Source organism: Psammomys obesus, unplaced genomic scaffold (genome assembly GCF_907164565.1).
Source record: "Psammomys obesus unplaced genomic scaffold, mPsaObe1.curated_primary_1811, whole genome shotgun sequence".
Taxonomy (NCBI): domain Eukaryota; kingdom Metazoa; phylum Chordata; class Mammalia; order Rodentia; family Muridae; genus Psammomys; species Psammomys obesus.
In genome coordinates, this window is record NW_026591643.1 from 3166267 (window position 1) to 3179213 (window position 12947).

Genomic DNA, 12947 nt, shown 5'->3' on the forward strand with positions numbered 1-12947 from the left:
AGTTGGATGCAGGAACCAACCTTTGAACTAGGTTTTTTTGCTACATTCTTTCTGGGGTTTTGTTTTATTTTTTTCCCCTAGATGTAGGATAATTCTATTTTGTTAATGAATTGTTTTTTCTTAATATATTATGCATAATTTAACAGTGGAGACAATTCTGAGAAATATGTCAATGGGTAATTTTTTGTGGTGCAAATATAACAGAATATTCTTAAACAAAATAACATGAATGGCTATGTCTTTGGCTGGCATAAACTCTTTCCCTTTTAGACAGAGTCTTGTTATAGATCTCAGGCTGACCTCAAACTCACACTCCTCCTCCCTTTGTCCCCTAAGTGCTGGGTTACAGACACGCATGATCCATGCCAAGCACTAAGAGATGCGATCTTTTGTGCCTTTCCTGTATTTGTGGTCCACTACTACACTAAGTTGCATTATTGGTATGTGGCTGAGTGTGTTTATGTGAATATACAGCCAAACAGCGGGTCTCAGCTTCAGCGGCTCTTACTGTGGTCTGTACCCAAGCTTTCCGGTGCCCTTAGTCTTGACAGGAATCTTTCTCCCTTCTCAGTGTGTCTCTGCTAGAAAAACTGCTCATGCTGCTCGGTTCCCAACAAACCCAAAACACAAAACCCAACACAGACTGAGCCTGATCTTAATCCAAGTTGACTCAGCCAATGAAAAGTCACTTAAGCTAGGAGGAAAGACTCCTCTAAACTCTGTCCCCACTCAAGTCATTCATCTCCTATCACATGGCCACAGCAGAAAAACAGTGAGGCCAGCTGACACTGACACAGCTCTTTATATAATTCCATGAACCTCTTTGGTTATGGCTTTGCGCTTAAAAATGTCATACCCAATGCCATGAGAATGTCTATATTTTTCTGAAGATACCTTAACTTGTATGTCTGTTGTCATCTATGACAATATAAAACAAGTTCTCAGTGTAAAATTGGTGCTACAAATTGAACATGGGAGGACAGCATACATACAAGAACACAGTTTTACCTTTCACCTCCGCCCAGACAGCACAGGAGTATCTTCTCTCCTGGAAGGAAAACAGAAGTCCATCTAAGCAAGGAGGCAAGGGCATAATTTAAACAACATAACACAGATCTGAGGTGCTCTGACTAGTTCCACCCGGCTTCTATAAGTGTGTGCACTTATGCTTTTTGTTGCTAGGGATTAAACCCATGGCCACTGAGCCACGATCCCAACTCTACCTCTTACATCCCATAATCCAGCCATTGATCACAGGGGTTAAGGGCTGGCATGGGTACAGGCATAGGGGTGACTATAGACATCACTTCCACAGGTTTCCAAAAGATCTCAGAGAGCTCACACCATAAGCAGACAATGAATATCAGGAGCGTCATTCCTGCCAACAGCCCTGAGCAACTGTCATGGACTGCCTGGGAACCATGCTGAAAACTCTGAGATGGCACCTGGCTTCTAAAAGAAGTATGTTACAGGCAAGCAATGAGAAGCTCTGGCACATAATACTATTTTGTCTATCTGAGTGAGGCTTAACAACTTCAGTTACCCAAAAGGAGCTTTCAGGAAGACATAAGAGACCTACAAACTCACAGGAATGGAGTATCTCATCTTCTGGCCATTGTTACCACTCACAGACTCAATGTGGATGGCTGGGACTCCCTAGGGGAAGGAGCTGTAGAATGACCCTTCCAATCTTATTATGAGACTCTCTTTCAAGTGACACATTTGGGCATTTTGGTTTTTATGTTCTTAAAAGGCTTTAAAAATATATTTAAATGAAAACACTTTGGGGAAATGCTTCAAATAGCCACAGATTTTAAATATAATTAAATTTTGTCTCGAGGCTAAGTTTTAAAGTTAGAAATGCATGTTAAGCAAAGGGCTCCCAGATAGCAAGGTGGTTACTAAGGAACTGAAAACTTCCCAGCGGAGAACCTGACAGCGCCAGGTGAGACGGGAAAGTCATTCCCGAGCCTGGATCAGTTGTGCGTTTTACCAAACTCACCCTGCAGTAGCTGGAGCAAGGAGGGGGTTCAAAACAAGAGACGAGAATCTGAGTAAATGACGGGCGGAGAAAAGATGACAAGCTATAGACAACACCGGCTTTTTTAAAGAGCGATTTAAAAACAGCATCACCGTGACAGAACTGACCCAAGCGATAGAACAGAAAAGAAGGTGAGAACGGGGGAGAGAAGAATTATTTCTAGTTTCCTCCCTCAGCTACAGGGCACAATGGGGTTATTAATTAGAATGAATGTGTGTAAGGAAAAAGAAAATGGAGACACTGGAAGACTTACACTTTCAAAATATACTATGAAGATATGTAAATCAATGAAGCAGACTATAGCATCCAGCAGTAAATCCTTGCATATATGTCAGATAGTTTTGAAAGAAGCACTTAAAATGGTTAGTTTGGTCAACTCGATACAATCTCAAACCATCTAGAAAGAGAATCGTAATGAGGGGCTGTCTAGATCAGGTTGGTCTACAGGTATGGCTGCCTCAATCAGGCTGGTCTACAGGTCTGGCTGTCTGAAGGAATGAGGGATTGGTTTGATCATTGTAATCGGCAGGAAAGATGCAGCCCACTGTGGGTGGTGTCATTCCCTATATTTGGATTCTGGGCTACGTAGTAGTGAATAAAGTAGCTAAGTAATATGCATGCATGCATTCATTCGCCCCCTGCTCTTGACTGTGACTAGCTGCTTCAGGATCCTGCCTTGATTCTCCCAAAATGATACGCTCTAGCCTGGAATTGTGAGCCAAATAAACTTCTCCCTCAAAGTTGCTTTTTTTTTTTTTTTAAGGGTATTTTACCATCACAGCAACTGGGCCGGAAACTAAAACAAAGTGCCAAGAATTCAATAGGGACCTTACAGTCTCTCAACAAGTAGTGTTCACATGTCGAAAAACAAACAAACAAACAAACAAACAAACAAACCAGGCTGGGCTTTTGCCTAATGCCAAATGTAAAAATTAACTCGCAATTAACTAAATGCCCAAAAGTGAGAGTCAAAGCTACAAAATTCTTAGAAGCCAACACAAATGAGGTTTTTGTGCATTAAAGGACATTATTAACATAAAAAAAAACAAGTCAAAAAAACCCATAAAAATGAAGAAAAATATTTTCAACTTCATCTCATAAGAAATTAATATCCAAATTATATAGAAAACTCTGAACAACAACAAAATCAAACAACTCAGTTTAAAAATTAATAGCTGAAATAAAATTAATAGCTGGATATTCCAACCAAGGAACATGCATGGAGAGAACCTAGAACCCCTGTACAGATGTAGCCCATGGCAGCTCAGTATCCAAGTGGGTTCCCTAGTAATGGGAACAGGGACTGTCTCTGACATGAACTCAGTGGCTGGCTCTTTGTTCACCTTCCCCTGAGGGGGAAGCAGCCTTGCCAGGCCACAGAGGAAGACAATGCAGCCAGTCCTGATGAGACCTGATGGGACAGAATCAGATGGAAGGGGGGGAGGCCCTCCCTATCAGTGGACTTGGAGAGGGGCATGGGAGGAGATGAGAGAGGGAGGGTGGGATTGGAAGGGAATGAGGGAGGAGGCTACATATGGGATGCAAAGTGAATAAACTGTAATTAATATAAAAATAAAAAGTTAAAAAATTAATTTAGCTGGTTGGTGGTGGCAGTGGTGCACTCCTTTAATTCCAGCACTGGGAAGGCGGAGGCAGGTAGATCTCTGAGAGTTCGAGGGCAGACTGGTTTTCAGACTGAGTTCCAGGGCTACACAGAGAAGCCCCATCTTGAAAACAAAACAAAACAAAACAAAAATTAATAAAAGTATTTGAATAGACACTTGTCCTAAAGAAGAGACAGCCACCAAGCACATGAGAAGATGCTGAACATTATGAATCTTTACAGAAATGCAAAGCCAGACCAGAGTGTGGGGCTGCCTCACTCCCATCAGGGGGATATTACACTAACATTTTGAGGTAATAGTATTCTGCTCTTTAATTTTCCTATTTTAATTCCTATATTATTGTCACAAAGTAATCCTTGGCCTTTCTGTTACTCCTACATAGTCTTAAAAAGCAAGCCTTGGTTTGCTATCAGCATGCCAATGGCATATCAGACTTTGGTTCTATGCAGAATTTAACAAATGCCTGTTTTCAATAAAGAAGAACCTCACAGTTGAGATGGTTACAAATGGTTGTTTCAAATGTATCAGTCAAGAGATGTTTTGTTAGTATTTATGTAATTTTTCTAGTCTCCAACCCATATGATTCTACACCAAATTAATTTAGCTAGTTTGTCTAGCTTGTTGCATTTGTTAACTATTGAAAGAAACCACAGGCAGCAGAGATGAAGTTTTCTGCAGAGTTGGGTGGGGGAAATGGGGTCCTTTAAAAGTCAGCATTTACAAGGGAGGAGTCACAATGTGTTTCTGTGGTTATTTCAAGTGGCATCCTCCACATACACAGGAGGAAGGCATATTCAAACAATTTAAATCTCATTATTAGAAAAAGAAAATATAGAGGTCACAATATCTTTTAAAGAGCTGTACCTTATTCCATTCGCTTGTGATCCGTAACAGAATGCAGTAATCGCTTCCTGTTTTCAAAGGTGCATTGTAATATCCTCCATAGTACAGCCTGTCTCCAACAGAGATCTCCAACGTGTCATCTGGAACATCACTGGCCAGTATTTCTGCAGCCACATAGCCATCAGCAAGAGAGGTGTTGCCAAAAAATGAAGTCATGCCTTCAGAATCACAAGAAAATGTGCTTTGCAGGGACAGGGGAAGGACCAACACCTGATATGAACTGGGAGAGGAGAAGAAAGCAGAGAAATTGGCAGCTGCCTCGTGAAGAAGGGGAATCTGGCCCTTGACCCAGATGTGCATAAGGGCCACCAGCCATTGTTTGGAGGACTGTGTATTCATGTTCCTGAACTCACACCATGCAATACCTACTTTAGAGACATACCGGTGGACAAGAGACACTGCTGGCCCACATGGATTTAGCACCTGGCAGTCCCAACAGTCCTGGGCCTCCAAGTTTCTCTACAAGCAGATGACAAGCTGAAGCCCAGTTTCACTGGGAGACAAAGTCCAGCCTCCCTCGGTGGGAGAAACCGGTGCATGTGTGGATGCCTTGTGTCTGTCACATGTTGGTCCAGTGTCTCATGGGCAAGCGAAGCCTGGCACCAGGGAGGGTGTGAAGCTGGATCACATGCAGGCCAAGCACCTACCACAGCGACTGTGCTAAGTCTGAAAAAAGGCTCCAGACAGTCAATCATGTGGCGACTTAAGACAGAACTCATATGATTTACATTCCTGCAGTTCAGACAGGCTGGCATCAAAGTTCAACGCCAAACCAGTGAGCGGTCAGGAGTAAAAAGTCACCGTGAATTCATGTATGCTGACAAGGTCCTGGAAAGGTAAAATGACATACGGATCTGTTGAAAATGTCCCCTAAATAAGGGCATAGAAACACACTAACAATCAGGAGTAATTTTGCTGAGTGTTTTATCCACCAAAGAGAAAAGCAGCCAGTGGAAAAATAGAGAAGAATGAAATGCACGTGATCAAGTCGTGCCTCCCTTTCCATTCCTGCCGGCTCAGCCTTTATTTCTGGTATCATAAATGTGTGAACATCTCCTGTCTCTGCTGAACTTGATAACAAGGGCTGGGAGAGGGCTTCCCGGGCTCTCTCTTGCATCTGCAGGTCCTTTCATATCTCTTCAGTTATGTTCATCTCCCCACAAATAAGGAAAAAATGCTTGAACCGGCACCAAATATAATTAGGGTGATTTCCAAAACTCATTAGGCCGATAATTCTATTTTACCACCGACTCTGTGCTTCCTGCTCCATATTCCTAATGCCCCATTTCCTGCTCCCTAAAAGCGCATGAATCATTGGGTGATGAGGGGGAGCCCTCCCTACTGTAGCTACTGAACTTGGAAAATCTCCAGGCACCTGCTGTGTACTCAGCCATGGTAGGTGTTTCAGGGCCCTGATTTTCACAGAGCCTGGGCTCACTTTCAGAAAAGGCCTCTGAACAGAGAAGAAGTAAAACCTGCCAGGAACAAAGAGTTGCCAGCAGCATCAGCTAACACCGACTGCCTTTCCACTGCCTATGGGGAACACATGTGACAGCTCTTCTGGGGACTGGAAGGTATGGCGGCCACAGGTGAGAAGCCACACACTGAGCATGAACACACTTCAGATCTGACTCATCCTGCCAGGTAAGCAGTGATGGCGAAGTTCAAGACTCACCCACACCCAGCTGATTCCGTGCATTGCCCATCACAGGCACTGTTCTCGGGGCAGGAAGCAGCCTCCAATTCAGCCTCGTAAATACAGAAATTCTCAGGTCCCATCCCAAACCTGCTGAATCAAAATGTCCTGGACCAGACTTGGGAATGTTCGCTGCTGACAAAGCATGTCAGCTGAGATCAGCCTCAAGGGAGCCCAGGGACAGGTCTGACCATCTCTTTGAGCTCTACGAGCTCTGTGCCAGGGTTCACACAAAAGACTAACACAGGCTCTGGCCTGGCAAAGCTGATACCTCCGGGGCAAGCCAGGCAGGGGAAGTGACACTGCTCACCTTCTGGTAAACATCCCTGGTCACGTGAAGGAAGCAGTTGCAGTGGGTCGGAACCTGGCCACCGGACCAGGCTGCAAGGACTTTCCCCCACTGCCCTCCCTGGATGACTCACAGGTCTCCACTTCCTGTTTTGAAGGCACTGGTTAACACAGGGCCACAAGGGTAGGCTGTCATTTGGCTTTCCTTCTCGCCTTACGCAATTATTTGGCCTAAGTATCACATCTGCACTTGTAAATTCGTTCAGGCAATGATGCCATGCTTCTGTTCCCCTCATAGCGATAGAAGTACAATACTTTCCAGTAACTTACCAGGAATTAAGAAACAGAGCGGCTTGGGCAATGTCTTTCCCTGAAAAGACTTGAACCTAGTCCAGACTGAAAGCAGGACAACCCTACGTTCATAACAAATGGATGCTCACAAAGTAGCTCCAGACTTGCCTTTCCATACTTTCAGAATACCTCAAATTTATTTTAACCCTGATTGCATGGAAAGGGCCATTACACTGAGGGCCAAGAATGATAAAGGGCCGTGCAGGTCAGGCCATGCACACCGTCGCTCCTTGACCTGGTGCTGTTGCTCCCATCTGCAGGCCTGTGTTAATCTTCCTGACTGATTCAATTTCCCTAATTCTCCCATAACCTTTGTCAATAAAATGCAAAACTGAACAAAATGAAGTCCTCCAACAGAGGCAAATTAGGTCCGTCCTAATGCCATCTGCAACCCCAGCAGGCAACTACACAGTCTTGCCTGCAACTCAATATGTGAACAGATAAAAACAATTCTCTGAATGACCTTTTCAGAAATCACTACCCCCCCCCCCAAGATCAGCCTGACAGAGAAGGAAGGCCTCCTGGCTCTGGGAAAGCCTGTCTGAGGGTCACAGTTCTTGTGACCCACCATCGTTAAAGGTTGTACCGTGAGACGTGAATTCAAGGGCTACCACCCAATGTTGTCAACTGGGGTTTGTGACCACGGGAACACCTAATTTCTTGAGCTATGCTGCCAAATGTTTGTCTCTGGTTCCCCAAAATCTCGCTATTCATTTGGAAAGATGCTACTGGGATGAGAAGCCCAGAGTGTGCTCAAAAGAAACAAAGCGAGAGGCCCTGCTGCACAGCCCCAACTTCCAAAGTTCAGCCACGCATGCGGAAGTCTTCTCCTTCTTGTAGCAGGACCACTGAGCGGCTGAAGAAGAGACAGGCACTCACCTGATAGGTCCATTTATCTCCTTGGCTTTCCTCAGCCTGAAGCGTGGTAGAGGCCTTCCATGCACAGTGAGAAATTCTACCTCTGGGAGTGGGGACTCTGAAAACATTAAGAAGGAGAGAAGACGGGAGGCGGGAGATCAGATCAACTACAAAGCACCAAGAAAGAGGTCCTTGAAGATGCCAGGAAAGTTTTTAACCTAGAGAGTGAAATACCCAATAAACAAAAAGGTGAGTATTGTATGAGTTCTTTTGTGAAACATTCAGATTAGTCAAATTCATAGATGGAGAAGACTAGAGGGTGGCCAAGAACTGACGGGTGTGGCAAGGAACCGAACTCACTGCTTAAAGCTCAAAGGTTTTGTGTGGAGTGATAAAAATTTTGGAAACAGGTAGCGGTGGTGGTCGCCGAACGCCCTGAACCTAATAAAGCATATACTTACATGGTTAATATTGTTACACTTCAGCTTATCTTTTTTTTTTTTCACAATAAATACCTACTGCAGATGGGTCCTGGGGGTTTGATGTTTGCTAGACAAATTCTTACTTGGTGGGTGCTGTAGTTTAGGGATGGCTTAAGGGTGTCATCCCCAAACTCCAGGCATTGGAAGCTTTGTTCCTAGAGTAATGATGTAAGAGGTGGTGAGCCTTTTAGATGCAGAGTCCAGTAGAAGGCCTAATTGGTCAGTGAGGGTAATGCACCTGGGGGACTGATGCTGGTTTCAGCGAGTGAGTTAGTTCCCAAAAGTGGATTGTCATAAAAGCCACAAGGCTGGCCCCACCCTTCTTGTGCTCACTGTTAAGTCACATGGACATTTCCTTAATTAACCCATTCTGAAGCCATCTACCACAGAGCCCTCACCTGGAGCCAAACTCACTGGCACATTTAATTATAGCGACAGAAAGAGGATTGATGCGGTACAGAAGACCAGCCCCTCAGATATCCAGACCCTTTCTAATCACGGTGTCTTGTGTCTCCCCCTCCCTCCCTGTTTTCCAGCCCTTGGTAACCAGATTCCCCAGAGATTCGTCACTGGCTGTTCTGCCATGTCACTGCTAGTTGCATCCAGGGTATCTGTGCACCAGATGCCAGTCTGCCTGTGGGCAATATAAGAAGGACAAAGCGAGTACTGGTCTTGCATACTAGATGTGTCCTGTCTGCGTCTCGCCTTAACGGAGCTCCCTGGAAAAGCTGCCGAGGAGACAACATGTGTGGACACAGTCATTTTTTCCCTCTCTTGCTGTTCCTATCTTGACCTGTGCATGGCAAGTTCTAGCCTTGCCAAAAGCCTATGAGAAGAGCTTCCATTTGCCTGTCTAGCCACATGATTTGAGAGGAGGGCTATGGTTAGCTGTTGTCCCCCTAGGGTCCCACCATTTCCTTTTTCTCTTCAGGGTGTCATCCTGAACATAGGACAGGTATTTTCACCCCACTTTCATCCTCTGCTCACTAGGCAAGTTGAATAAGGCAGGCATGAAGCCAGGCCTACAGCTGTCAGTTACATGCATTCGACATCTCCAGAAGCAGAGTTCAGAGTTTAAGATGGGAGCCCAGGAATCTTTATTTTATTTTGTTTCAGCTCAAGTTGCTTTCACCAGCAACAGAATAGCTAACTAGATCTTTAGCTCACTTTTTGTTTTTTTAAGACAGGGTTTCTCTGTGTAGCCCTGGCTGTCCGGAACTCACTCTGCAGACCAGGCTGGCCTCGAACTCAGAGATCCACCTGCCTCTGCCTCCTGAGTCCTGGGGTCAAAGGTGTGTGCCACCACCACCCAGCCTCTTTCCCACTCTTAGGTTTCCCTCACTCAAGTGTTCCTACACTCGGAGGTGGCAGCAGTGTGAGTAATAAACACTCTTGACATCTCTACTTTGGACAGTTTATAGATGAGGAAACTGAAGGTGTGAGTTCTTTGCCCAGAAATGTTTACCCTGTAGTAAAGTAGAGGCAGGATGCAAATGCTCTCTGTTATTTACCTTTCTCATTTACCCCAGGGGTCTCTTAAATGACTTGCTCCACCAAATCTTCCATTGGGTTGATATAGCTCCTTTTGGTGAATTAATAACATCCATTTTTAATACACTGAGTGAAGAAAGGCTTTGTAACATGCCAAATCCAGGGAAATAAATAATCCATTCTCACTATCATACTGTAGTATCAGGGGTTTCCCCGGGAGTGGGGGGCTCACCCTGGGGAAGACAGTTACCGTGCAAAATAATTACACGGTAAGAACAGGGGCCCCGGGTAAGAACAAGGGCCCTGGCGTCCAGGACCCTTGTCTCCAGCTGCCCATCTATAAAATGGAAATAAGAACCACACCCACTTTTATACCTAATCAACAAACTGAGAAACACAGTTCCTGTAACATTTGGTGTGTCTTCAAGGGGCCAAGGCTGCCTGAGCTCCACGACCTGATCAGCTAGTCAACAGCTTGAAGACTGTCACCCACAATGACGCCAGTGCTCCTCACCTAAAGATGCCTGTCAGCCAAGAGGGACAGATAACGTGATGGGATCTGGCACAGAAAAAAAGACCTGTGTCACTGAGGTCACTGACTAATGATCCACAAGACACTTTAAAATTAATCCGCTGTGGTCAAGTTGGGGGAATTCAGGTGAAAGGTTCTAAGTATCTCCTTCTTCATCCCTCTCCAAATCTGAAAGACAAATTCTACTGAGCTATTATGCCAGTTTAAACACCTTCCTTAGGTTAAGTTTAAAAATAATAAGTGAATTAAGAAACCGTTTTCTTAGCAGCAGCCCCTCCCCCATACAGTTCCTATAGGGCTGTCACTTATGAGTCCCCAAGCTTTGTCTGACCTAGGCCCTAAGGACACAGATGACCACACCTAGTTTAAGAAGAGTGATTCCTTTAACTCTGAGGGCACTCTTGGGTCATAGCTGTAAATGCCACATAAGGCAGGGTGCCCATCATTGCAGGTCTGTGGAAAAGACCTCAGGCAAAAAGAAGGCGGAATGGCTGAGCATCAAGACCCTGATGGCCCGTTTGTGGATGGATCTTACTGTGCTTCAAGTGAGATCCCTTCCCGGACTTCCAATCCAGCACATTCCACCGGTTAAGCTGTTTTGAGTTGGTTCCTGTCATTTACGATCCAAAGAGCCTTGACTAATTTTAGAATGCATCTAGCCACCCCCACATTCTGCTGAAGGGCAGAACGCACAGCTGCATGTGGTTTGAGGGAGCTCTGGCGGCAGGCAGAAGCAGTTCTCAGGCAGTAGTGGGGACTAACGTGAGTGTAGGCAGATCCCCAACCCTCGTCTGACAAGCTGAGTTCTGGCAGTGGAGAGAGAGACTGACAGGGCACAGGTCAGATCTGAAGACACTGACAGAACTAAAGATCTGAACCAGACATGCAGTGTAGGAGCAGAAGAGAGGGTGAATCGGAAAAAGCAAAAGTCAGTAATCCAGGAAAGAAATGCTTTTAGTCTGAAAAGGGCCAGTGCAAGAGACATCCAAGAGGTAGGACAACATGGAAGACAGAAAATGGAGGATCATGGGCTACCCCTATCGCCACTGAGTCAGCTATGATGCCATTCACCAGAGCTTGGAGAAAGTCTGGAAGCAGCTTGCATCTAGAAGACTGAGACTGAAGTACGTGTGGAACCGTCAAGAAGGAAGCTAGAAATTCACATTAAATCTAGAAGTGCTTCTGAAGTCTCCAGGCACAGTGACACAGATTACGTTTCTCACTGCCAAGAGCCCTAGTTAGGGGACTCAGGGAGAGCAGCCCCTGCCTACAGGTAAGGCTTCACGAAACACCTTCGTGAGAGCCTTCTCTCCTTTCAAGAGGACTCCAGACACATCTGAGAAAGATGGCTGCAAAAGACACAGGAAAACAAGGCAGCCAAGCCAGGGCAACTTTCTCCAACTGAGAAGTCTGCCCTTAGGTCTGAGTGCCATCGCCATGATGGCGGTGCTCTGTAGCAACAGGAAATAACTGTCCCTGTGAGCCACGTTTCCTGTGATCCGGCCCAACTGAAGAAACCGATCACGTTCATTGCTCAGCCCCTCCCACTCACTTCTCAGTTGCTCCTCTTTCTCCTCCAAGATAAACAAACAGTCCTGGCTGGGCTCTCTCTTGACCAGTCTTTCAATCCACCTAGGTTCTTCCCCCCAACCCCCAAGAGACGCAGAGCAAAGCTCACCCACTTGGAGAACAGGTGTAGGGAACAGCAGGAAAGCTACCCTTGTGTCCCAGCCACCCAGTGTGGGGGACAGCTTGCAGTTCCAAAGGTGCCGGCTGGCAGCCGATCAACACATGGTTTCCAGGGAGCTTTGCTTGCTCAAGGCCCTTCCTGACTGGATCTGTTCCACACTCTACACTTCTGAAGTGTGAACTTCAACAAGCTGATTCTCAGCCACATTTCGAGGTGGAGTAACCCTGACTCCTGGTTCAGTCATCCAGTGTTGATCTTCAGCTCCCAAGTTGCTGTCCTGGGCAAATCTACTCTCTTTTCCATCGCCACTCTTACCGATCTAAACTACATCAAACCCAAAGCAAAGCAAAATAAACCACTCCTATCTGGGGTATGAAATGCAGTCCTTCATCACCATGGGTATGTGATGTGGAAGTAGGGCCAGAGTCAGGCTTTCCTTACCATTCAGAGGCTCCAGTCACTACAGCACTCTCCTTAGAAGCAAACCACTAAAGGGTACCTGGGGTTAGTGTGTGGAAAAACCTAACAGAGAGGAGTAACAACAAACTTACAAACAGGAACAGTACAGGGACATGAGAGAAGAGCACGCAGTCCAAGAAGACCATGGCCCAACAAGCTGAGGATGTAACCCAGACAGCTATTACAAAAGGTAAGCAAGATGTGGGTTAAAAATCCAGGAGAAAAGCTGGGTGTGGTGGTGCAGGCCTGTAATCTCAGCACGAAGAGAAGCAAAGGCAAGCGTATCTCTGTGAGTTCAAGGCCAGCCTGGTCTACAAAGTGAGTCCAGGACAGCCAAGGCTACACAGAAAAACCCTGTCTGGAAAATCCAAAAAGAAAAAAAAAAAAATCCAGGAGAAGAAAATTCCCATGTAGTTTCAGCTTCATTTCATAAGGCAGAACACAGTCTAAATAATGGCAGCTTACTGCAAAGATAAGAAATTACTGGAGAAGAAAAATGAACCTGGATTTCAGAGATGGAAGGCGTCTTTC

At 45.5% G+C, this 12947-nt stretch overlaps 1 protein-coding gene across 1 annotated transcript in view; it reads right to left on the reverse strand.

The window, feature by feature from the left end:
* The window catches only part of Susd1 (sushi domain containing 1), a 124400-nt gene that overhangs the window by 13479 nt on the left and 97974 nt on the right, over window positions 1-12947 (reverse strand). Inside the window, exons 14-16 of the mRNA XM_055611612.1 lie at window positions 7784-7880; window positions 4531-4789; window positions 1009-1048 (exon numbers count right to left, since the gene is read on the reverse strand). Coding sequence (XP_055467587.1) covers window positions 1009-1048; window positions 4531-4789; window positions 7784-7880 — 396 coding nt within the window. The remainder of the gene's footprint in view (window positions 1-1008; window positions 1049-4530; window positions 4790-7783; window positions 7881-12947) is intronic.